Source organism: Biomphalaria glabrata, chromosome 2 (genome assembly GCF_947242115.1).
Source record: "Biomphalaria glabrata chromosome 2, xgBioGlab47.1, whole genome shotgun sequence".
NCBI classification, from domain to species: domain Eukaryota; kingdom Metazoa; phylum Mollusca; class Gastropoda; family Planorbidae; genus Biomphalaria; species Biomphalaria glabrata.
Window position 1 is genome coordinate 55,749,339 of NC_074712.1, and position 27,278 is coordinate 55,776,616.

A 27,278-nucleotide genomic window follows, 5' to 3' on the forward strand; every position below is an offset into this window, starting at 1 on the left:
CTGCCTGGTAGTGCGTTTTGAGCGCTGGACTGTCGTTCAGATTTATCGATGGTCCAGGGTTCAAACCCTGCCCGCTCCCATCCCCCGTCGGCCTGCGGGAGGTTTGGACTAGGAAGTAATTATCTTCAACTCTGAAGGAACATCCGAAACATGTCAAACATTTTGCAAACAAATAAACATATGTCAATTTTGGGTATGGGTTGAGGACCGCTGCCTGGCTTGTGTTCATAAGAGTGCACTACGTTATGACTGACTGCATTTCAAAAAGTTCTAGTTGATTGACACTGTAAAGACACGTGTATAGAGCCTCTAGTCTAACCACATTATAAGTCTTTTTATACCTAACACACTGGGGTAAAACTGGTATTCGTTTTATTATAGTACTTTTTTTTTCTGAGTACCGGTTTGCAACTAGTAGCCTAGAAAGTAGGTATGTTTCTTTTTACAGTCAAGATGAAAAATTGGCCTTCAAGGACACTTCATTCCTTTTAGTGAGTTTTTTTTGTTTTGAGGTGGGGAGGGGTATTGTTTTATAATTCTTATGTGAAAATAAATTCGTTAAAAAGTAAATTACATTTTTAAGCTCTTGGATAATATTTGTTTATATAAATTGTTTTGTTTTCTGTGTTTTTAGTGCGAGCTGAGAAATGTCTACACTGACTTGCTGAGAAAAGATGCAGTCATTAAACCAGTTAAGGCTTCTAGTGTGGAAAAATATTTTACTTCGTCGTCGATATCCGGTAGAACTAATATTACTCATTTTTTATTTAGAAATCTGTATTTGTAGCCGTTCTAATGTAGTAGGCCTATAGTAGTTTTGAACCAAATCTCCCTGTATTATATAAGAAGATAAAGACGTCATATGTAACAAAAGGTATATAAAATTAATAGAAAGACGCCCCAATATTTAGTTCTAAATTTTAGTTTAAACAAATAATATATATATATATATATATATATATATATATATATATATATATATATATATATATATATATATATATATATAATCGTCATTTCTTTATGACCAATGCAATTATTATAGACATTTTTTTTAAAGGTTGCTTAGAAAAACAAGGAATTTTCTAATTTAAGAGATAATTGTTCTTATAAAATACAGACGTTACTTCAAAAAGGAAGATAATTACGCCCTAAGCGTCATGCATCTAGTGAAGCATGTTATCCAATGACTTAAATTCCGCCAAGTCATTGGTTTTCCTGGCTGGCACAGGCAACCCATTCCATGCTCTAATAATATATCACTAGGGAAGAAGGAGTATTTATACAAATTGGTCTTAGTTGATGGAACGAGGAATGTGCCTTTATCTTTGTGTCTTTCTGAGTATTTTATTAAATTTTGTTTTTGTATTTGAAGATTATGGTTCAGTTTTTTATTTATATATCACAAGTATTAAATAGCCTTTTCCAGTTGTGATGGTGAATATGGCAGTCCGCTTATTGGAGTATTTTTGTGTAGTGTAGTGGATACCTTTTCAGGAAACACCAGCCACCCCGATATCCACGTGACCCTTCCCCCTAGATGGCACCTTGTGTCCGCGCATAAAAAGGCAGGCAATGTGGGCACTGTCCATTCTACCGGCATCTCTTGTCACTGTAGTGTCCGTATGTTACTGGACCTACGTCGTCTCCACTCCCTTTTGTGCCTGGTTCTACACCATGTGTTTACGTATGGCTGCAGGTCTTTAATGTATAATAAACAGTTTGGAATCGTCCTACGAGTTGCCTTCGTCATGTCATTTAGTTTGTTCTGTGCCCAAACCCACCACATATGTACTCAAGCATAGCGAGATATGGATCTTTCTCAATTTTTAAAAAATTAACCTGACTTTGACCATTTAATTTAAGGTATATGGTGTTTGATTTTGGTTATTTTTAAAACCCCATTAAGTAACAAATAGTCTGCACTTGTACCTGTTGAATGGCATAAGGTCGCTCACTGTCTCTTGTTGTGTGCCCTATCTAGCAATATAACGTTCAGTGCTCTAATGACACATTCCGCTCTTTGTTCTCTTTGCTTTAATTTAGAATATTTCGAGAAATAATTAACTGTAAGCAAGTAGTCATTTTTTTCGCCATTCAACAAGTCGATGGCAAACTTTTCCCATGGTCTTTCTGGTACAGCATGAGGTAGTAATTTTTCTTTTAATTTTTTTTTTCTGTTACCCAGATTGAGCGCTTCATAAAAGTCGAAAAATATCTTTGGACATTTCTTGCCAAAACAAACTCGTTCTTGAGTTCTATCTGGTCTTCGGAAGACCAAAATAACCTGAAGGAATTATAATTCTGTTCTCATAAATTGGAATTCCTCATTCTATTCATGAGTAACAAAGTTTATATCAACCCACTTTCTGTTGTAAAAAAGGTTTTGAGCATTGTTTCTCTCACATCCAATCATAGATTATGTTGAAATTTTGCACAATTATTACTTGTACCTGGCAAAAAAAAATCAATAAAAAAAAAAACAATTAGTTAATTAGCTAATGGTAATTAATTATTTTGTTTGGTATCGAACTAGGGGAATAAATCGTACTTCCCATGGGCGCGTTTGCTGAGTGGTTAGGCGCTTGGCTTCCGAACCCGCGGTCCTGGGTTCGAATCTCTGTGAAAACTGATATTTTGAATTTCAGGATTCCACCCAACTCTAATGGGGTATCTGACTTAAGTTGGGGAAAGTAAAGGCGGTTGGTCGTTTTGAAGGCCACATGACACCCTGCTCGTTAACCGTATGCAAAAGAAACAGATGACCTTAACATCATGTGTCCTATAGGCCTAATATTTCAATGTCTGAAAGTGCAACTTTTATTATATTTAGTTAAGGTCTAGAATATGATAAATGTTGTTTGTCTGGAGAAGAAATCCTTGCCAGTAGACTTTCGATGTGATACATTTGTACGTTTCTTTGAACAAAGTGAAGAGTGGTAAATGTATTTACTATTTACGTTCTGCGGAGTTGCGGTCGGTGTTGGTGTTCGATGAAATAGCAGGTTAAACACGTCCACCAGTTTACGATAGAAGAGATATAAAAAAGTTCTTCACATGCCATTGTCAAAATGTTGATTTGAATGTTGATATGGCAGCGGCATGAAACAAAACAAAAAATACGAGCAGTCTCATGCGTTAAAAACATTTATTGGGTATTTTGGTGACGAAATTTGCAGCAAACTGAGCTCTATGAACGTTCGGTATGTTGATTGTATTCTAGAAGACTTCATTGGTTTCGTCCATGTTGTTCAAAGAGACGCACTGCCCGTTTCTAACGCCGTCAGCGAATACATTCTGTACAGTCTAGACATAGACAAACTATTGGGCCAAGGTTACCATGGCTGCCCCACGATGGCTAGCATTCAGAACAGTGTTCAGGCATGGATTCGTGAAATACATATGTAATATTCTCCGTAATAAGAAGGTTGAAGCTACGACTTTGAGCCATAAGGTGGCAACTTGCACCCCATGCCAAAAAATCCTACGGGCGCCCATGGTACTCCCGCCCTTTGCCAAACTGGTTCAGTGGTAGCGCCTTCAGAAAGCTAGAAGCATGACATCGCGCTAAACAAAAACAATTGGTAAAAAATATTTCTAATCGCACAGATTTACTATTGTTAGTCTTAATTTTTACAAATTTAATCACATCACTGATCCTAATTGATACTATTACACTTAACAGACGTTTTCTTGATGAATACTGTCTTTTAATGACTAACACACTTTTTCATGTACTTGATTTTGTTTTACTTTGGCCATTCTACTCTGATATAGATTTAATTGCTTATCTATGTCTTATATCTTATATAATACAGACGTTACTTCAAAAAAGAAGATGATTACGTCCTTGGCCTAACCAAGGTTAGCTCAGTAGCTTAGCTTAGCATCAGATTCAGTTTTTCGTCGAATTTCAGCGATCTTCTGGTCACTTCCCGGAAAATGTGCAGTTGCGTTATTCAAAAACTTTTCATCATTACAACTCGATTGCTCTTCATCTCATAATAGCTTATGTTAGTTGGTTTCTCTGCATCAACTCTCGTGGAGCATCATTCCTTTGTTTTGACATCGTCCACCTCAATATTTCATTTTGCTTTAATGAGTTTTAAAGCAAGGAATGTCTTTATATCCAAAATAGAATTTATATTTTTTCTTGATCATGAAAATATTATCTTTGACTTCTACATCGTCAACTTTAAATATAACTGATGCAGCTCCGTTCAATTATAATATTTGTTATGATCTTATAATGATCTTAGGGTAATATTTGACTGCTTTAACTGGCGATCAGTTTCTATTGTATTCCACGCTGACTCCAATATGAGCTTGTGCTCCAGTGTCAAGTCTTCAGTTTTGACTGTTTTTCCCATAGTATTGACATCAAACATCCTAACTTTGATCTTGTTGTCGTTACCAATTGCCTCGAACAACAAGTCATGCACTTGGCTTTCTTTACTTTCATTTTCCATTGAATCTACTTGGAGTGTCTACAACCTGTAATGTCTTGAACGACATTGTGTGATGAATGATTCAACCGTTTACATTTGCGGCGTGCCTGTCCATATGTATGGCGTTTGCATTTACCGTGTGATATATATATATAGGTCTACACAAGATCTGCAATCTCTAATGACACTTGTTGAATGATTTATTGACATTTAGTCATGCAAATAAATTTTCACTGTTTTTTTTTTCTTCTTTATTTCTAGATTTACTCGGAGCTTCAACCAGTAGTCCGTTCACTTCTATCATTTGGTTCTGGGTGTGCTCGTATGCACGAATTATGCTTGCTACTTTCTCTAAAGTCAAGTCCACGTCTCTAAACAGTCTCTCTCTCTCTCACTCGATCTGACTGTATGCCACATAGCCCACATACTAAATGGATCACTGATAAATTCATCACAAAGATTGTCAAACTAAATTACATTCTTTTGACAAATTTTTAAACTTAGTATAAAATTTCGAAATCGAATGTTTCACCTTTTTTATTTCTAGTGAAAATTTTAAATCTGTCCTAATCTGAGTTGGACTTACTTAATTGTTCAGAACAACAAGAGTTAACATCTCTCTCTCTGATTGTCGTGAATTTATCTGTCTACTTCGATCGATCATTAAATCCATAGTTTCTTTTTTTTTCTGTATTATCCCAATAATTTCTGTGCTTCATTTCATTTGGGAATTTTCGATGTCTGCATTCCTTTGCCTAATGTCCAAGTTTAGCACAACTAAAACATCTCAGAGGTTATTTTCTTACTGTTGCGTACCCTGTTTCTTGAATATTAAAAGAAATTTCTATAAATCAAATAAGAACATAAAACTAAAATGTTATTTAACCTTGGTTAGGCCAATAATAGAATATGCATCCTCTGTTTGGGACCCCTCAACTCAAGAAAACATTAAGAAACTAGAACAGACACAAAATAGAGCAGTGCGATTCATAACAAACGAATATTCACATTTGACTAGAGTAACACCTTTAGTAAAATCACTAAATTTAGAAAGTCTTCAGGACAGAAGACTCAAAAGTAAAGTAGCAATAATACATAAAACACTGAACCATAATCTTCAAATACAAAAACAAAATTTAATAAAATACTCTGAAAGACACAAAGATAAAGGCACATTCCTCGTCCCATATGCTAGGACAAATTTGTACAAATACTCCTTCTTCCCTAGTGCTATTAGAGCATGGAATGGGTTGCCTGAGCTAGCCAGGAAAACCAGTGACTTGGCAGAATTTAAGTCATTGGTTAATATGCATGACTAAATGCATGACGCGTAGGACGTAATCATCTTCTTTTTTGAAGTAACGTCTGTATTATATAAGATAAGATAAGATAACAGTTCTTAACTTCTGCTTTGTTTCCCAATAACATGTCTCGAGGCAGTCTTGGCATAGCCACACCAACTGAATAGCCAGTATAGAAAGGTGATATCGATGAAGACAATGAACAGCAAACTGTTGGAACAAATGAAACACAGTTATAGACCAATGTCTAGAGAACTTGTTGTGCCGGTCAAGACAACCAGAAGTGGTCGAGTTGTTAAGCTTCCTTGTAGATATCAGTCTTAAGAACTTAAAAAGGAAGGATGTGATGATAACTTCAAAAGGAAGGATGTGCTAATATGTTTATATTACGTCATTGTTTGTTGTGAATGTTTTGTGAGAAAGTAATTAACAGGAAGTGAGGCAATAAAAAAAGATAGCCTTCTATGTCTACTTGTATAAACACAAAGTCTCTGTTATTATTATTGTTATTATTGATTAATGTCTACAGTATGTTATATATTTATCTGTGACAACAGAACAATATTGATATTATCCGTAGCGTCACTATGGGGATGCGATCCGCACCGTGTGACATCCACTATGGGGGTGACACCAAAATGAAAAAGAAATGTACTTTTGCAGTAAAAGACAATTGATAAATAGATCTATATGCCTATACTTTTCTTTTATTTCATCTAAACACATTTTTTGGTGGAAATTCCATCAAAAAGTTCAAAACATTCCATCACACTTTATATCACTAGCAAAACGTTAGACCTAACTTTAGCATGTATACCAGCTGAATGTAGGCTACATTACACTGCTTTGACGTAAACCAGGGGTCTCAAACACGTGTCCCATGTGGCCCGCGAAACGCAAATTCAAAAAAAAATTAGATAAAATTTACTATGACCACATATAAGCCATGAAATGATTTACAACTGCACAAATCAGTAAATGAGGTGTCCGCCCACTGCAAGCGAAGATTCTGTGAAGGCAAGCTTTGTTGTTAGTGAGATGATAGCAAAGGCATCACGACCATTCACTGAAGGCCAGTTTGTAAAAGAGTGTATGCTACAGGCGTGTGAAATTATCTGCCCCAAGAAAAAGAAACTCTTCAAAGGCATACGTTTGTCTGCGAACACAGTTGCAAGTAGGATCACCGAGTCAGCGACAAATGTTCAACAGTAACTGAGTGCCGCTGCAAAAGACTTTGTAGCATATTCCATTGCACTGGACGAGTCTACTGATGTAACTGACACCGCATACTGTGCCGTATTCATTCGTGGGGTCGACGAAAACTTGAACATTATTGAAGAGCTATTGGACTTACTACCCATGAAAGGAAAGACGACTGGACGCGACGTGTTTCAAGAACTGGAAACTTGTATTGACAGGTGTGGGCTACCGTGGGAAAAACTTTTTTCAGTGGCTACGGAAGGTGCACCAGCAATGTGTTCAGAGAAGGTTTGTGTTGTTGGATTAATGGTAGAGAAACGGTATCAGCTCAGCTTGGCTGGACCTTTTGCAGCCATACACAGCATTCTGCACCAAGAAGCACTCTGTGGTAAAAGTCTACAAATGAGAACGTGATGGATGTTGTCGTGACGACGGTGAACTTCATACATGTACGGGGTCTCAACCACAGACAGTTTGTGTCATTTCTATCTGATTTGGAAACGAAATACGGAGAGTTGCTTTATCATACGGAAGTCAGATGGTTGAATCGTGGAAAAGTGCTGCTGAGACGGGAAATAGCATTGTTCATGGCAATGAAAGACAGAGACTACTGGAAGATTTTAAACACCGCTTTCAGCAATTCACTGCTCTCGAACCAGTTTTTCCTTGTTGCCACTCCGTTCTCAGTTGAAGTGAAAAACGTTCCAGAGGAACTCCAGATGGAACTACTGGGCCTGCAGTGTGACATTGTTCTGAAGCAAAAATACGCTGATGTTGGTGTTCCAGATTTCTACCGGTTTCTTCCCAGAGAGAAATTTCCAAACTTATTCTGCGCATTTGCTAGAATTCTAGCGATGTTTGGGAGTACGTACGTTTGCGAACATTTTTTTCCAGAATGAAGATAAAAAAAAAAACAGCATTACGATCAAGACTGACTGGTAAGCATCTGAGAGCAACCTTGAGGCTTGCCACTACAAGCGACCTCAGGCCTAACGTTGATAGTCTGGTCAACTAAACTGCCTGTGCATGTAATAAGCTACACTAAATGTAATTTAGCATTTATCTGCAGTGACAGTAGTGTTCGTAAAATTTAATGAAAAAACATTCTCTTTTTGTGGTGTGGCCCGCTGAATGGTTGTTACTTTCCACTGTGGCCCACATGCTGAAATGAGTTTGAGACCCCTGACGTAAACAATAAAACTATTGAAATAGTGGGTAGCATCGTAATGTCAGGATGCCAACCAAAATTCACTATTTAAAAATGGACTTCTTTAAAATACCAAACTCTCCCAAGGCCATGCCATTAATGTAAATTCCTCCAGAATAGCAAAGTTAGCAAGTGGCAATTGAGATTTCTTTGGTGAAAGCAGTTTTAGCGAAAACGAAGGAAGTGTTACAAAAGTCATTCGAATGATTTTATCAAAGAGAAAAATAAAGAAAGTTTGCCAGTTGTCTAAAGAATGGTTCTTTTAACTGGAATGATTTAGTTACTTAATAGCAATTTAAGAAAATGTATTGTTTTGTTGCCGACCTTTTTGAACCAATTCTATATAAATGAACTAGAAATTGAAACTTAATTAAATAAGTGGTAAAAAAAAAGTCCGAAATTGGAATATCAGAATATTAAGAATATTTATCAGGATTAAAAAATTGAGAAAACAAAGGGCATCCGGCTACGAATTCGGTCACATGGAAATAGTTGCTATGATCGATGTAAAGAAGATAACTAATGGAAGGACATAGTGCACTGGTTGCTTCTAAAAAGCAGAATATTTGTCATTTCGTGACTATATGAACCATGAGTCTTTATTGAATAAAGAACATTTCCGATCTTATGGGAAAAAGGGGGGGGGGGGGATATTAAAAAGTCAAATATACACAAGAGTAGCCTACCTTTGAACTAAGGAGTTTGCTATTTACAAAGTAGTATGAAAAACAATGCAATCAACCGAAATAATATGTCTTTATTTCGACAACCGATGTATGCTTCAAATTAGTTCTAGTGTATACAACATTTGAACAGAAATACGATGATAAAAAAGACATTTTTAGGCAAGAAAAGTTACTCTTGAAGAAACTAAAATTAGCGTGATTCATATAGGCTATAATAAATATTGCCGGACTCATTTATGATTAGACTTATTCGCATGGACTTACTTAGCAAACCAAAAAAATATAGATTCTAGGAAGAGTGAAAGTCATCCTGGTAACATAGGGAAAAAAACGTGACTAACAAATATGAAATTCTTTTTTTTTTTTACATAAAAAGACAGCTAGGAAATTGGATCAGAATAATTGGAAAATGGACACGCACATTATACAGCACGCTAGATTCATAGATCTCTATTAAATATCAAAATAAAGATGTAATGACCAAAAAAAAAGCTAGTTGTTCAGATTCATGTAGGTCTAATGTCCAGAATAAATAAATTACTCTATAGATCTATAGACTAGAAGCTTATGCCAGATCTAGATGTCTTAATGAATACATCTAGATAGAATCTTAATATCTTATGCAGTAATTCAAAAAAGAAGATGATTATTACGTCCTACGCGTTTCTACGTCAATCTAGTCTGCATGTTAATCAAAGACTTAAATTCTGCAAAGTCATTGGTTTTCATGGCTGACTCAGGCAATAAACCCCATTCCATGCTCATATTGATCTATATATATTCTAGACTAGTCTAATTATTATATAGACCACTTAGTTGACTTAGTAAGAGCTTACCTCGCTCTAGATCTAACAAAAACTTTCAGGCTAAATGACAAGTCTAGAGATAGATCTAGATCTAGTGGATAAAGCTGCTTGAGTCTAGATTTAATTTTACTGCACCACAGATGAAGCTGTTTCAAAAGCATTCAATTTAAAGTTTCATCATATCATGTAGATCATCTATGTTAACCAACCAATTTGTAGTACATCAAATAAGCATAATAAAGTTCCCCTTTAAGACCTTCAATCTATAGGACAGATAATGTAAAGGTCATCTGTTTCTGTGACTCACTGTTAATGAAGATGTCATGTGGCCAGCACAACGACCAACCACCTTTACTTTTCCCCAACTAATGTCAATTACCCATTAGAGCTGGTTGGACTCAGAGGCAACCTAAAGTTTCGAAATAAAAAATCCCAGTCTTCACCAGGATTCAAACACAGGACCCCTTGGAGCCAAGCGCTTTACCACTCTGCCAGAGCACCTCTCATAATAATGTGTGACCTTGACATTTTAAAAAATGCTGTTATGTGTAGTACCAGTAACTCATCGGAAAGTAGAAATATATATAGTTTGACTTCTCTTTATTTGTCCACTGTAGGCCTACTACTATTATTAGTTAGAAGTATTATCTATATTTAAAATACTATTTCAGAAGGATTTGGTAAATACTATGATTCATCAACATTTTTTTTTCAATTATCCTCAGCTTTTTCTAGCTTTGGAGCTACTTTGGCCAGTTTTAATCCTTGGAATAGTATCAGTTTTAAGAATAGGGTCACCACCTATAAAAACTCCAGAATGTGAGTCAGTTATTTGTAGAAGACATAATTTTGTTGTGCTTTCTTTATTTTTAATTACAAATGATTCAATTTAAATATGACTTTATGGTCATAAAAATATCAAGTAATGTAGCCTATATCGTATTGTAGTTTTTAAAGGTGAAACATAACTTAAGAGAACTACAATAGTTTGGGACGTTTTCACTTGATAGACATAAAATGATTGGTGCCTGAACAACCTGTGGTCATCATGTCTAAATTTGGCTTATTCATTGAGCTGACTTTATTGTAATGAAAGTGTTTTATACTTTCAGTAATATATCATTTCATATTATTATTTATATCTTACATTTAACTGTTTTTGATCAGCCATTTGCAACTTGCTCATGTTTTTATTTTTTATTTTTTTTGTGTAACAGCCAAGTGAGTCTCACTAAATGCTATCATGAACAGTACATTATAATGTCTCATTAACAAAAACTATACAACTTTCCATTTAACAGAGTAAAACAATATTCCAAACTGCTATTTTGAAATTATTACAGAATAAATATAAAATAAAGTTTGTATGTATCTCATAAGCAAGATTATTTTTTTTTTAAACCTTTGTTTTAAACCACAGGCAAAAAAGTTTTACTGCTGTGAAGTAACATTGCTTTTTTCTTCTATCAACAGGTCACTATCAAAAGTGGTCAATGCCAAGTGCTGGACTAGTACCATTTCTTCAATCATTAGTATGCAACATAGACAATTACTGCTTTACAAACCAAGAAAGTATTGAGGCATCTAAACAATCTGCTAGAAGGTAGACATGGAACATGATTGTCATGTACATAATGCGTAATCCAATTCTTGCATTTATCTTTCAAGCTAATTTTTTTTAGATCACTCATAATCATTCACCATTTTTAAAGTAAATATGATTCGTACAACTTTGATTTTGTTTAATTTTATATGCTACTTTATTTTTTATTCTCAGAGATTTGATCTGCTCTTAAATTTGTAAAATAATCATCATCATCATCATCATCAAACTCCATTAGAGTGAGGGCTTGAGAGGCTCAAATCCTCTCTTGCAAAAGCCCTGGAAATAATAATAAATCTACACATTTTTATTGCTTCAAAAAATATTTTTTACAGTTTCTCAGCTTTAACTCAGGATGTGCTGCCACTCATTTCTTCAAATGATATATTGGATATTCTTCAAATATCTAATAAAAGCATTGGTTTATTGAATCTGTTTAAGAATGTGATAAAAGAGCAAAAATTTATATTTGGCTTAGGTAAGTAAACTACAGATATTTAGATAGGGATTACTTTAAAATTATTAATTCAACTATATTATTTATATATGCTGAAAATTCACTCAGGTCAGTAGGCTCCTATTAATAGCATTAAATTAAAAAAAAAAATAATAATTAAGGGTTCAGATATTGTCAGTTTTAATTGGGAATAACAATAACTTATGCTAACTTATATAAAATTTATGAGAATAACCAATACAATTTTGTTAAAAATGTTTGAAAATTTTTTTTTAGGAGAACAACTTTATATAAAGTACTACATCAGAAATGAAACAGAATTTAAAAATATACTTGTGAATAAGTATCAAATCTTAACATTAGGTGAATTCAATGATATAATGATGTCTAAATTGAATATTGGTAAGGTAAGACATTTTATCAAAAAGTACATTCAAAAAATATTATTACAACACAATACAAGAAGTCTGGCTGTTAATTCATATTAATTAGTGTTCTAATATTCCATTTTTCCTTCTAGATAATTTACACAGATCATTCATGTATATTTTTTCTTTTTTTTTCTGCTTTATCAAAATTCATTGAAATGAAAAAATTTCAAAACTCAAACAAATTATTTTTTCTTTTAAAAAAGCTGTTGAACATGACAGAGATTCCTGATTTGAAATCTGTTCTCTGTAGCTCTGAACAACTTGGGTCATTCTTTATTTTCCCTGCTGGAACAGATGTGAAAAATATCTCCATAGTGCTTTGTGATTTAGAATTGCAAAACAACACAGAACTGATTAATGAAGTTCTCCAGCATCTAAACCTTTCATCATTAATAAGAGCTGTAAGTGACAAGTCTTTGTTTGCTATAGTTAAAACTACATTTCCCTATTCAGTAGAACCTCTGGTAGTGTAATATGCACTTTAAGATCATTTTTAGCACAGTTGTGATAGAGGTAAAAGTTTATGCAAATATTATTTTAAAAAATCATTTTTAAAAATGTGTACTAAAAACTAAAAAAAACATTGAAGGAAACTTTTTTTTTAATACATAGATTTGAAAATGAAAATTATTTGAGAAAAAGAAAGAAATACATGAGCTCAAACAGCTATTTATGACATTTTTGGACTGATTCTGCAAGTCATGTGTGACTTCTATTTATAATAAATTTGTATTCATATTATTTTTAGAACTTTGTCTAGTAATATATACTATTGCTTAGTAATTGATAGAATTGTATAAAGATTTTAATAAAACTTTATTTCTAAAAAGTAAATTGCTTATTTTTTTCAGATCAAACTTATTGAGGAAATAAAAGAAAAGACTGGTTCAAAAGACAATGTAACATTTGCCTTAGAAAATGTTGCTCAAATGTATGACATTGTCAGAAATGAAGAAACATTATTAAGAGCCATTCAGGCATTGTTTTCTATTCCAAAATTAGATGACCTTTTCTCTGTGATTCCTTATATAATGGAGAATTCTAGTGCTTTAGGGAGTATGATTGACTTGTAAGTATCAGTATTAGTGTTTCTTATATATGTATATATATTTGTTTATGCACAGGCTTTCAAAAGGAAATCAACTTGTGCAAAAAGTTTTCTATCCTCACAAAGAGATAAACCTGAACCTTCATTAAGAGGATGACTTTAAATTTTTCTTGATGGGGGAGTTTTGCACCTACTTTCCTGCCTACTGCATTATGCTTAAAGCAACATCAACTAAGGTTTTATTTTTCCATACAAGATCCTCTAGAAAAACTCTTCAATGTATCTAGATTGAGGGCAAAATCAAAGTTAGGAAGGTATCATCAGGGAATTCCTATACTGCTAATCAGCTTCAGATCCTGGTTGCCAAACTATCTGCTGCATGCCAGAAGGTTGGCTTAAATATCAGTCAAAGCTAAGACTAAAATACTAGTTCAGAACAAAAATCTGCACCTTACATAACCATTATTGGCCAAACACTGGAAATTGTTGACCATTTTTTATCTTGGCTCCAACATCTTTAAGGATGTGCTACTGGATAAAAACATCAACAACATGATAGCCATTACGGTGATGGGCACCATGTCACAACTGCAGAAAAGATCTTTAAGGCACCTTGTAGTCCAACCAGCTCTAATGGGTATCTGACATTAGTTGGGTAAAATTAAAGATGGTTGATTGTGCTAGCCACATGACACCTTCATTAACATTGGGCCATTGAAACAGATGACATTTTCATCATCTGCCATCTGCATGATAGCCATTAAGGCAATGGGCACCATGTCACAAGGTCTCAAAGAGGAACTTTATTTTTTTTTATTACCAGTGTTTTCTTTATTCATCCTTATCCTAATTATTTTTGTATCCTCCTTATCAAAGGAAATCTCTTTTAAGTATGTCAGCATTGCATACCAAAACATAAGGGAAAAATAAGAAACAAAAAATATTTTAAAAAATGTCCTAACTCTTAGATTTGGACTACTTTCTAGCTATTGATTTGAGTCTTAGAAAAAGCTGTGTTCTCTAAGTGTTAGAAAACATACAGACTGTATGCAAATTTAGTTTAACAGCAACACATGCTGAACCACAAAAATGAAAACAAATTTCACCTTATGTTTCAGGACTGAGAGTAAATACATTGACTTTTAAAATCTATTCTTTTTTCTACTTACAAAAAGTTCTTTGTGAAACACATAGGAAACTGCACAATTATGTACAGAAAGTTCTTTGTGAAACACATAAGAAACTATGCACAATTACTTACAGAAAGTTCTTTGTGAAACACATAAGAAACTATGCACAATTACTTACAGAAAGTTCTTTGTGAAACACATAAGAAACTATGCACAATTATGTACAGAAAGTTCTTTGTGAAACACATAAGAAACTATGCACAATTACTTACAGAAAGTTCTTTTTGAAACACATAAGAAACTATGCACTATTACTTACAGAAAGTTCTTTGTGAAACACATAAGAAACTATGCACTATTACTTACAGAAAGTTCTTTGTGAAACACATAAGAAACTATGCACTATTACTTACAGAAAGTTCTTTGTGAAACACATAAGAAACTAAGCACTATTACCCACAGAAAGTTCTTTGTGAAACACATAAGAAACTAAGCACTATTACCCACAGAAAGTTCTTTGTGAAACACATAAGAAACTATGCACAATTACTTACAGAAAGTTCTTTGTGAAACACATAAGAAACTATGCACAATTACTTACAGAAAGTTCTTTGTGAAACACATAAGAAACTATGCACAATTACTTACAGAAAGTTCTTTGTGAAACACATAAGAAACTAAGCACAATTACTTACAGAAAGTTCTTTGTGAAACACATAAGAAACTATGCACAATTACTTACAGAAAGTTCTTTGTGAAACACATAAGAAACTAAGCACAATTAGAAAAAAAATGAATTTGAGGTTATGATTATTAGATTCATTTGAAAAATAAATGATACAATTAGAAAAATAATAATCTCAATATTTTGTGTTTTACCTATTTATGAAATCCTCATGAAGTCAAAGAACTTCACATTGTAGAAAGTTAGCTTTTTTTTTTCATTTCATTCCAGCTGATATCACTACATTTCTAAAATTAGTTTGTAATTTTGTTTTATAATGAGCATAATTTGATGTTGCTGTTTTTTGTTTCTTCAAATAGTCTAATGTGTACAGCAATATAATGATATTGTCAGAATTAATAAGTAAATTGATGTTACCTTGTACATATTTCAGAATAAGAAAACTTGTTTTTAGTTTGAATCCTATAATGGTTAGTCTTAAAATGGATAACTCAACACTATGGGGAATATTGCAAGATATTGCATTGCTAGGTGATTATTTGACAACTATAGGAGATGGCTCATGGAATCGCTCTTCCGCTGTAAGTCATGTAGAAATTAATAGCCATTGTAAAATTGTAAATAGTTTGTTGATGTATTTTATCTTTGTGGAAAATATTTTTATAATGGTTTTAAATTATTAATGCAAAATAAAATTAAAAAAACTATTTCAAAATTGTAGATGCATAAAGCAAGTTGTAAATTGTGTATATAAATAGGCCTATGCATGCTATTTATAGACATCATAAGTGTTATTTACCAGTATTGATGCATATTCTGTTAAGGTCATTGTAGAGATTAAAGGATATTTTGTATATATATACTATTATTTAGAGATGTATTTAATATTGTAATTTTTTGTTCTTGAGATTAGGATTTAGTTTTACCACTTGGTGATCTACTGTATAAATTAAATCAATTATCAAGTGACAGCTCCAGTGCAGTCGCAATCAACTTATTAAAGATATTTGCTGATTTTGATTGGGTTACCTTGTTTACTGAATTATTTGGCACCAGTGTAGCACCAACATCAAGGTAAGTTGACATTTTATACTTAAACTCATGAGATTTACAATCGATTGCATTACATTGATAAGTTGTAGAAGTCTAAGTTTCTATCCAATCAGCAAAAATAAAGATAAAAGTGTTAGGATGTTACATAATTAACCCCCATCTTTGTTTCAACTTTTCTTCTTAAGCACCAACATCTTGATTGACAGTCTAATTCAAGTTCTTCTGAAGGGCCCAGATTTAACCAAAGCACTTACTCAAGCTATTATAAATAAAAATTATACAGAAGTAAGTTCAATAGCAGTTTTATTTTCTATTTCATCTAATTGGGATTTCTGTAACTTTGTGAACACACAAGTTTTTTTAGCTTGTATATTTCAATTTGTATGTGTACGTTCTCTAACCTTGTTAGTAAACAATGCTGTTTTACTAGTGTATCTATATCATGACTGAAGAAAAAGAAGGTACTTTTAAATTGTAAAAGTCAATTAAAGTATTTCCTTTCAGACTTTGAGATCTATAGGGCAGAAGATGTCAAGGTCATCTTTTTTTCACAGCTGATGGTTGGCAAGGGTTTCATGTGGCCAACACAATGACAACCAATTTTACTTTTCCCAACTAATGTCAGGTGCCCAATAGAGTTGGGTGGACTTGGGTTATCCTTAAAATTAGAGACATAAGAGATTAAAGACGTGTATTTGTAGTGATTTTATTTATCAATCTATATCCCATGTTGAGTTTTTGTTCACATAGGAAGTTTGTTCAACTCATTTAAAGTTCTACAATAACAAAAATATAATAGGTCTACATTAGTTTATTTGTATTAGCTGTTTGGAGCTAAAGTCCAATAACCAACTTTTAACACCAGGAAAATATTTATTTGTAAAGAAAAAAAGATGCTTGTTCAACCACAACAGATTCTTCCCTGACTTGAGGAAGAAATAATCTGTACCAATAAATCGTATGGGTTCATCTATGATCTGAAGACAGAGGAGGACAATAAAGAAATTTAAACAGAAAACTACAATATTTGTTACACATTAAAGTATCCTAAATAACTTAGCTTGCAATTAATTCTGACTTATATTACTTAAAAATGTGGAATTATTTTTTAATGAGAACTTATAATCTATTTTCAGTTTACTTTACTAGTAACTAAAGTCTTTTTGGGTTTTGGTCTCAATGGTACTGTTGATCCTTTGTTCCTCAACCCAATTAGAAATTTAATTGTTGCTGTCCAGAGTTTGACTAATGCACTTCAGAATACAACCAGTCCTTTGCCCTTGTTTGTTACATCTGTCATCACCCAGTTGAATTCTGCACTGAACGTGATTGGCTTGAGGTTATTTAAAAATTTGTTTTTCATTTAAACTAAATCAACAAAAACGTTATTAATGAAATTCTTTTTGATTGATATTAATTGAGAAAACACAAAGTATATTTTTGTAATGTAAGTTTTAAAAATAATTTTTTGTTTAGCATATCTACAATTTGCAACATTGTCATCCGCTCATTTGGACAAACTGACCCAAACACTTATCTGCCACTTTATGTTACTATTGAAAGCATTGATATCATGTCTGGCTTAGTCAAAATAATTCCAGGTACTAATTTTTTATGTTTAAAAAAAAAATCAAACAAAAATTTTATAACTTTTCACAAATTTTATCTAATTTCAACAGAAATTTACTGTTTATTGTCATTTAAAACAATAACTTATTTTTCTTTTAGAACTTGATGATTTAATGTGCATTTTATTTGATAAAACTGGATTGAATCTCAATGTTTTCTGGGATACATTAACTAAAATCGGATTTTGGAATGACTTGAATAAGGTAAAAGTTCATGATTATTGCATTAGGAACAGATATTTTAAAAAAAAAATTAATGTTGTGGTTGTTTTTATAATTTAAAATGTATTGTATATTCTAAAATTAAATGTTTAAACTTACAAATATATAAGATGCAACTGTAGGCCTATGCATTAAACAACTTGTCTAAAAAATTAGAGGTAAAACATATTTGAGGTTTTGTTGTCATTGTTTTAAATCAAATTACTAACATTAAAAATAAAAGCTGTTGTTTGTAATGTTCATATGTAAAATATGCCAATTTAAAATCTGAATTGGATACTTCAATTAGTGAAGTCAGTAACTTTTAAGAATATCTTTGTAGTGAATATGGTCAGTAGCTTTTCACTTAGGTTCTCATTATAATGGTTTAAGATAATGATCCTGGCATTACAAAATAAGGTTTTATTTGTGCTATGTGGCTGCTAGACTTGATTTGAGTTATATTTTTAAAAAAAAGCAGAAACAAAAACAAAGGAATAACTGTGTGATTACCCAATAGGAATCTAAATGACTTTGAATCTAAGAGAAAAACTTTGCTACCAAACATAGTTCTACACAACTGCTTTTCATTAATTTTTTTGATTACATCGAAAGAAGCAATCAACTTTTGACTATTGTACAGATATATAAATGTAATTTAATTGTATTGTCTACTCTTTCAGATTGTCACTCGCCTCTCTAATCCAAGCCAATCACTTAACTGTTCAAAGCCTGTGGAAGATATGATAGTGATTACTAGTAGTATTTCTAGCAGTTTTACAAATGATGGCCTGAATATAAGCAGGATGATTCAGTGTTTCAGCTTAAGTCAAGAGCAAATTCAAAATTTGCTGAGCTCCTTTAGCAAGTATGTAGGTTTATCTTCGGAATCAATGGCAATGCCTACCATTATTATTAGTATGAGTATTAACAGATTGTGACCCTGATATAAGTGTAAGAGAAAAGTAAGCATGGAGGAATGTGGACAGAAGGGAAAAGCGTCTGTCGCCTCAGCATGGCGCCTCCGTGATAATGTCCTCCCGGGGAAGTGGAAAGGCTAAGAATGAGAGCCAACAGGGCCTCCAGTTATGCTCTAGTGAGTGTACTTGCAATGAGGATGTGAGAAAGGCTTCCTAACCGGTCCGCATCAATTGCATCATTCCCAAGTGGAGTCCATATGGACAATGATGAACCCACCATAGAAGGCAATGGTACATTATAGGTCCTGGCCACAGATAAAATCATTGTCTGGGTCAAAGGTTCATAAATGAGATTCACCTAATCTGGAACCTTTTGGACATCTCAATGAGGAGGAATGTGGGTGTGGCCAGGCTTTGACCTTTCTATGTGACTTTGTGGCTACTTGGTGGTGAATACTGGTTCAATTGAATCTAATGAAATAAAATATTTTTTTGTTTGTTTTATAAAATGTTTGCTTTACATGTTTCGGATGTACCTTCAGAGTTGAAGATAATCTACATTCTTGCCTAAAACCTCCTGAAAGACAACAGAAGAGGGCAGTGGGTAGGGTTCAAAACCAGGACCATCCAGACCACTGAACAATAGTCTAGAGCGCATACCACATGACCGGGCAGCCATCCTTAACCAAGTAGCCAGTCATACGTCATATAATATAATAGCTTAGTTACTGGTAAGTGGCATTGCCACGTTTGAGTTCATTGTTCTGATCCTGGTTTGCGTTTCCTTTTGTTTCTTCATACTTTATTCTGCATCTTATATCCATAACAAGTTCGTTTCAGTGCTGCAATAATTTTTCAAGTTTTGTTGATCTCATTATTTATTTCATCAGTTTCAAACAATAATAAGTTAAGTTAGTTTTATCACTTCCAAGAGGTTATATGTAAATATTTTTTTAGCAGGAAGGTTGTGAAATTAATGATGTCCTTTGTATGAATGAAAGTTATGACAATGTGTCCTTTTCAGTTTCATTAAATTAAAAATATAATTAGTAGTCAGTAATTTATGTTAAAAGAAGTAAAAATGTATTCAGACTATTTTAGCTTAAAAGTCACATTAATGAAAATATGTTCTGTTTTTTTTTTTAATTTATTTTTAAACCTTGATTAAAATTTGTTCTTATTCTTACAAAAATAGTACTTTTTTTTTTTTCAAGTTATTTGGTGTTGATAAAAAATTTGTTGAACTTACTACAAAAACCAGCAATTCAGAAACTTCTTACTGACCCTGATATACTACCACTGTTTGATCTTACTCTTGAAATAGTTATCTATAACTCAAAAGGTAATCACAAAATTAATATTCTATATTATATCTAGTCACATTGTTTTTACTGACTTAAATGATTATACAAAGGTTGAAACCCTGAGTTGTATTCTGAAATAGAAAAAGATGACGCATGACGCGTAGGACGTAATCATCTTCTTTTTTGAAGTAACGTCTGTATTATATAAGATAAGATAAGATAAGAATATGGAATTTTAAATCACAACTTTGGCAACACTTGTACAGACAAAAAAAGAACTTATATATTCTATTTTTAATGGTTAAGATACAAATTAAAACCTCTTTGCCCTACAGAACTTACATACTCTTGAGCCAATCAATTTTTAGAACTAGTACAATATTTGTTGGACACATGAAGGCCAGGATTCGGACAGGATGTTGGAGGCTGAGATTTTATAGGTAAATGTAAAGTACCCCTTTCAGACCATGCAATGTATAAGGCAGATGACATAAAGGTCATCTGTTTCTTTGGCTAACACTTAAGAAGAATGTTATGTCACCAGCACTAGGATCATCCCCTTTACTTTCTTCAACTAATGTCAGGTGCCTATTAGAGTTTGGTGGACTTAGAGAAGTGCTAAAAATCCCAAAATTCCACTTTATTACCACTTACATCAATAACAACCTAACAAAACAATTTGTAGTTTTGCTATAATTTCAAAGTATTCATTATAATAAAAAAAAAAAGCTACAGTTATATGTTGTGGCATCACATGGTAGTAAGATGCCTGGCTGTTTGGCTACCTGAGGGGCTCAAGTTTGAATCCCTATGTAAACCATGAATTTTTAATAGGATATTTGACTCTAGCTGAGTTGTGTTTGCTGAGTACCTAAAGACATCACAACATGTTCACAAATAAGTTACAATCGCAGCGCACTGAGCATGCTAAATCAGCATAAGAGCCACACTATACAAAAGTTATAATAATAATGCCTTTTCAAATATTTTGTATTAGAAACAAGCATCATTTCCTGTTCTTTATCTTGAAGCTCCATTTGCATAATGTACTCTAAGATAATGCTTTTAATGGTTAAACATAGAAAAACTCTTCTATACATTCTTGAGAAAGATAGAATTAATATTTTTACATTTTTGCTGAGAATAATTTTTGTCTTATTTATATAATACAGACGTTACTTTCAAAAAGAAGATGATTATGTCCTACGTATCATGCATCTAGTCATGCATGTTAACCAATGAATTAAATTCTGCCAAGTCTTTGATTTTCCTGGCTGGCTCAGGCAACCCATTCCATGCTCTTAATAACACTAGGGATCCATAATCATTTCTTAACCCCTTATCTGGGGCCTTTTTAAATTATCAAAGAATTGAAACATGTAGTAAGCAATTTCCCACAATGTAAAAAAAAAAGAACAGCAAATAACATCTTTGCCTCCCACTTCTAGAGAGGGACATAACAGAGCAGTTGCTGCACATTGTACTAACAGCTAATTTTATTTTCATTTTTCAATGTCATATTTGATTTTGCTACCAAGGCTAAGTTATTTTCACATTTTATATATTGACAGCCATGCTGACTGTGTCCAATCTGTTGAAATCTGACAAGAATGTAGCACAATATCTTTTGAACTCAGGGATTTCTCAGTTAGTTGTGGAAACTTTTATGAATGCAGCAGTCAATTCAAACCAGGTAATTTAATTAGGTGGTATCTTAGAATGCTTTTAGTCATTTTTTAGTAACTTTTATGACAAATTTTGTTGTTTTTTTCTACCAGGCTTACTTTCTCCAACAAACATCACTTGATATTACAAATATTTTGTGTGATCCTGACCAACTTTCAAAAGTAATGACCCCGTCAGTGACTGCTTCTGTCAGTCTCAACAGCCTAAGCAATGCTTTCTGTAACACTACACTCCAAGCTGCAGTTCTAGCAGAATATTTAAAGAATTCTTCTTTGTCTTCTTCTGGCATCAATGATGTAGGTATTTTATTTATTACTTATAAAGTTGTTTTTGCTCATAACCATACATCTGGTTCAGCCTTTAGTATATGATTCAAATTCACTTATACACCACACCTTAATTTTTTAAAATGGCATAAAACAATACAGAATAACTTATCTCATACTTTCTGGAATGACGCATTTAGAAAGCATAATACCTATTCCAATCCATCTTTTTCTTGTCCTATCCCTTTACTTCAACTGAGTTTCTGACTGATTAGTTTGCATTCCTACAATGTGTCCAAACTATTTCATTCTTGTTTTGGGTTATAAAATTATCACTAACTTATTTTTACTTGTCAACTTTTCTCTTCTTTTTTATTAACCATCTTATTTAAGATTGCTTAGCTTGAGCTTCTGGGTTGCTATTTTGTTTGTTTTTTTCTTGTTAAATTTTGGAACACACAAAAAAATCACTTCTTTTTTTTTCTACTGTGTGTACTGAGTTTGCATTTATTTCTATCTTTACTATGAACTTTTTCTATTACAGCTTTTAACTTCTGCCAGCCAATTCAGTGGTATGCTAATTTCATTGCTGCCAAGTCTGAAAGATCTTGTTAGTGGATTTTCTGATGTTACCACTTTTTTCATTGCCTCTGTTATTGACACCAACATAAATATTTTAGAAGAGAACATTGATGTCCTAGATAAAATTATTGGAAGCAACACAATGTCTGAATTATCCAAACAGTAAGTCTTTCTATTTTACTTTCCTAATTAAATGAATACAAAATAAAATTTTGTAACAATTTAAAAAATATTAGTTGGTTGTTTTAATGTTATAGCCCTGGCAACTTAATGGTATTTATGTTGATAGCACTCCAATAGATGATATTATTCCATGTTTTATTACACAGTTTACTGAGTCTTATGTTCTTCTCACATTCATCTTTAAAAATTTGTAATACATTACATTTTATGGATAAATTTTGTGAATCAGATTTGATAACTATTTTTATTTGACATCTTTCAGATTACAGAAACTTTTGACACCACTGATTTCCTTATTTCCTCCTAAATACAAAAGTGTAACTGTCTTAACTTCAGTGCAAACAATTGTAAATGGCCTTGTCAATGTTGACTTTCTTAAAGGATATTTGTTGCCTGAAAGTAATTGTATTTTTATTTTGCTAGCTTAATTGTAGTTTAACTGATGGAGAGTGATCAAATGTTTATCTGAATTAAAATCTGGAGAATGTATATGAATGTTTAAAAATCAAAGATATTACTTATATATATATATATATATTTTTATCCACAGTTCAAGTCAAAAGTCTGCTAAAATATCCAATGAATACCACAAATTATTTTACAAGTGTTTTAGGAATTACTCAAAATGTTGCCCAAGAAATTTTAAATGCTGTCTTTTCTTCTGGAATAGTAAGTTTTAGGTTGAAATGTTGTATAAAATGTTTTTGAAATACTATAATATATATAGGTTCAATATTTACCTAAAAAATGAATCATTAATACAGACTACAACAGTTAAATGCAATTTAAAAGAATGAAAAATGTATACTCTTAGTATCAAATATAATTTGTCTTTTTCTACCCAGCTTCAAGGCATTGCTAATTACAGTAGCTACACATGCAATGAAGTATTGAAGAGACTTGTGTTTGTTAATGCTACAAAAGCCACTCTTCAGAATGTCCAAACTGAAATATGTGCTTTGAATACTTCACAAGTTGTAAAGCTTTTAAATGTTTTAATCCCAGAGCTTGACATTAGTGCCCTGATATCCAAAGTAAGCTCATATATTTTGTGAAGACTTTCAATCTTTTAAATGTTTTTATTTAAATTTAAATATGCACAGTTTGTCTAATCATGTGACTACTAGAAATGCAGGAATCAAATGAAAACAAAAAACACTGAAAACAGTTTCATGAAGTAATAAGCCTATACCTTAACCATATAGAATGAGGTTTGTTTTAGGGGCGTCTTGACATTTACAGTAAAAGTTATTAGTTTTGTAGTCTTTTTGTGTCCACAGATTGAAACTAATATTTTGTATATATTCATCTACTACTTTTACTTTAATTCTAATCCCAAGTATTAGTTAACTCTTATGGTACGCCATATTGGATTTTCGATCACCCGTGGTCGACACCTAAAAACGTCATTTAAATAAATAAATCTTGAAATTTTTGCGTTATTTTTTATTATTTTCACAAAAAAATATTTTTTGTTTCGTAAAAATATTATTTTAAGTTAAACTTTTAAAAAAAAAGTTATTTTTATTTGCGTCCGAAAGTTCACATTTTGAACAAGCCATTTTGTGATTCTCGTCGGCCATTTTACTACTTGCCTTCACCACTACTAGTGCGCTAGCATCACGTTTTTACCTAAGAAATGGCTCAAGACTTATCTTCTGATGAAGAAATTGAGTACATTTCAAGTGAAGATGAAGAATGGATTGAAGAAGAATTTCATGATGATGAAAACATTCAGCCCAATTTCAATGAACAGAGGAACTACGGAAGGTAAATATTTTTCTTTGTTACGAAACATCCAGTTCTGGGTTGACTCGTTAGAGTCTAGAAACTTTAGATCTAGTCTACATCTAAATAACCTTAGAATTTATTTGTAAAATTTAGGGAAATAAAGAGCTTATAAGACTTTATACTAAAATCAAAGTATTTTCTAGATCTACTAGACCTAGATCTAGAGCCAAACACTTTTCAGACCACATTGCTTTTGCTAGATCCATATTTCATTTGTTTACGTTGGTTACGCTTTGTTTATAATCTACATCTGTAAACATTTCAGTGCTGTATATGTATATTATTAATATTTGGATTCAAAGCTTGTAGTTATGATTAGCATGACTTTATATTTTAATTTTACTAATTCTAATTTTTTTTTATTTTATTTTTTTTTAGCTATGATGACCTGGACCAAATACCACATGCCATACCAGCATTCAGACCCGAAAGGCCTCCTGGAGCTCATTTCCCTGACAGTGTAACAAGGCAAAACAGGAGAAACTACCTTACTCCTCTTTCAATTTTTAAACTGTTCTTTACAGAAGCTTTAGTTGAAATGCTCTGTAAATTTACCAACGAAAATGCTGCTGCCACTGGTCCTTCAAAACCAAGTATGTACAAGAACTGGAAGGATATAGACGTTGAAGAGTTTTACGTATTCATGGGACTTCTGATGTACATGGGACTTGTTCAGGTTCCCAACTTTAAGCTCTATTGGAACGGAAAGAGTTTGTTCAATGGTTTGTGGGCCAGAGCGTTCATGACTAGATTTCGTTTTCAGCAAATTCTTTGCTTTTTGAAAGTAAGCAATAGAGATACTGAGGTGGCTACTGATAAACTTGCTAAGGTTAGATTTTTATTTGAATTTATTAGGAGAAAATGTATGAAATTATATCAGCCTAGTCAAAACATATCTATAGATGAAAGAATGGTTAGAAATAAGGGTAGGTATGCATTTAAACAATATATTAGGGATAAACCAACTAAATGGGGAATGAAATTGTGGGTTTTAGCAGACTCTCTTAGTGGGTACACTTATGACTTTGATGTATATTTAGGTAAGATAGAAGGGAATAGCTCTACTTTTGGATTAGCATATGATGTAGTAATGAAGTTAGTGTCCTCTCTAGTAAATCAAGGCTATCGTTTATTTTTTGATAATTTTTATACCAGTTTTGTACTTGTTATTGATCTTTTTAAAAAAGGTATTGTTGCTTGTGGAACAATCATAAGCAATAGGAAAGGGTTTCCAACAGAACTTAAGAATGTGAAGCAGTGGGAAAAGGTTAGTAAGAGGGGGGATATGAGATGGGTTAGACAAGATCAGGTTTTAGCTATGCAGTGGAGGGATAACAAAACAGTTTCATTAGTTTCAACCATGCATTCGGCAAATGAGTTTAATTATGTTAATAGGAGAACAAAAAATAATGGTGTTTTTGAACAATTAAAAGTTAAACAGCCTCAACTAGTGGGGGATTATAATTCTTTTATGGGAGGGGTGGATAAAAGTGACCAGCTGCTAAATAAATATAACATGCTGCGCAAAACTAACAAGTACTGGAAAACCTTATTTTTTCATTTCATTGATATTGCTAGAGTTAATAGTTATATTTTATTTCAAGACTGGAGAAAACAAAATCCAGATATTGAAGAATTAAATAGAAGCCCATACTACAGTCAGTTAGATTTCACCATTGAACTAATTAGAGAGTTAGCAAACATTGATGATTATGACCCAGTTCCTACTATAGAACATATGAGACTTAAAACCTGCCACTCAATATTACCTGCAATGGTTGCTTCAAAAGATAGAAAAAATTGTAAACTTTGTTATAGTCATCACAAAATTGAAAGAAAGACTAGGTCCATGTGTAGTGCTTGTGGTACATTTTTGTGTTTCAGTCCAGAAAGAAATTGTCTTTTACTTTATCATAAATAACCTTTTTTTTCACATTCAATGTACTTTTTTGTGTGAACTAAGTCTACTTTAAAGTTCAAACTGTAATTCCTTCATTTATTAATGTTTTAATTCTTTGTAATTAATAATCTATATGTTTGGTTTATATGATTAGCTCTTTTATCAAGAGGATTTTGTTTTTGGCGTTTTGTTGTTGTTTTTATATAGTTTCATAAAAAGTCACCTCAGTATCTCAGTATCCTATAGAATTGCCTAAAAATGATATATGATATGTAAAAATGGTTATCATTGATGAAAATAGTACTTTAATTCACATTGGCTTTTATACTTTTTTTTTTTATTCATGCCTTTTGTCATAAATATGTTTTTTTTTTGCAAAAAAGAAAAAAAAATTGTCACAAGAATTGATTTCTTGAAAAAATGTTTTCACCTACCAAATTTTTTTATCATCTACTAGATAAAGGATGCAATTCTGAATAAAATGATAGATAACTTGCAAATATTTGTATTATTTTTATTTTAGAAAAATCATTTTTTATTAAGTACCTTAAAAAAAATAAAAAAAAGGGGGAAAACTCAAGAATCTTTAAGAGTTAAGTGTCTAAATAAGAAGAAACTCTTTGAATTTTAAGTGTGACCTCCTGTTTAATTTGCTGAGCTAAACCTAGATACATTGTTATTAATCTAATAGGCATTTAAAGCACTCACATTTTTTAAAAATCTATACATATTTCTAGTACATTTTTATTTTGTATTTGACCT

At 32.4% G+C, this 27,278-nt stretch overlaps 2 protein-coding genes across 2 annotated transcripts in view; both read left to right on the forward strand.

The window, feature by feature from the left end:
* Positions 1-233: 233 nt before the first annotated feature.
* The window catches only part of LOC106056153 (phospholipid-transporting ATPase ABCA1-like), a 40,100-nt gene continuing 13,055 nt past the window's right edge, over positions 234-27,278 (forward strand). The window contains exons 1-22 of the mRNA XM_056021502.1: positions 234-491; positions 635-740; positions 10,374-10,467; positions 11,122-11,251; positions 11,587-11,729; positions 11,985-12,115; positions 12,343-12,540; positions 12,991-13,208; positions 15,436-15,583; positions 15,916-16,076; positions 16,241-16,340; positions 17,192-17,394; positions 17,532-17,656; positions 17,784-17,887; positions 18,568-18,752; positions 20,019-20,146; positions 21,680-21,801; positions 21,887-22,090; positions 22,605-22,804; positions 23,088-23,224; positions 23,376-23,494; positions 23,671-23,859. Of these exons, the coding sequence (XP_055877477.1) occupies positions 675-740; positions 10,374-10,467; positions 11,122-11,251; positions 11,587-11,729; positions 11,985-12,115; positions 12,343-12,540; positions 12,991-13,208; positions 15,436-15,583; positions 15,916-16,076; positions 16,241-16,340; positions 17,192-17,394; positions 17,532-17,656; positions 17,784-17,887; positions 18,568-18,752; positions 20,019-20,146; positions 21,680-21,801; positions 21,887-22,090; positions 22,605-22,804; positions 23,088-23,224; positions 23,376-23,494; positions 23,671-23,859 (3,105 nt within the window). The 5' untranslated portion in view covers positions 234-491; positions 635-674. The remainder of the gene's footprint in view (positions 492-634; positions 741-10,373; positions 10,468-11,121; positions 11,252-11,586; positions 11,730-11,984; positions 12,116-12,342; positions 12,541-12,990; positions 13,209-15,435; positions 15,584-15,915; positions 16,077-16,240; positions 16,341-17,191; positions 17,395-17,531; positions 17,657-17,783; positions 17,888-18,567; positions 18,753-20,018; positions 20,147-21,679; positions 21,802-21,886; positions 22,091-22,604; positions 22,805-23,087; positions 23,225-23,375; positions 23,495-23,670; positions 23,860-27,278) is intronic.
* Positions 24,213-27,109, forward strand: LOC129924774 (piggyBac transposable element-derived protein 4-like). Its single transcript, XM_056021503.1, has 2 exons — positions 24,213-24,595; positions 24,995-27,109. Exons 1-2 carry the CDS (start codon positions 24,465-24,467, stop codon positions 26,535-26,537), a joined length of 1,674 nt encoding a protein of 557 aa, XP_055877478.1. The 5' UTR covers positions 24,213-24,464; the 3' UTR covers positions 26,538-27,109.

What these genes read in the sequence shown, in the direction of transcription:
- LOC129924774 (XM_056021503.1), top strand. Translation starts at nt 24,465, where the DNA reads ATGGCTCAAGACTTATCTTCTGATGAAGAAATTGAGTACATTTCAAGT. An exon ending in GAACAGAGGAACTACGGAAG is followed by an intron (nt 24,596 to 24,994) that starts GTAAATATTTTT and finishes ATTTTTTTTTAG; the next exon opens with CTATGATGACCTGGACCAAA.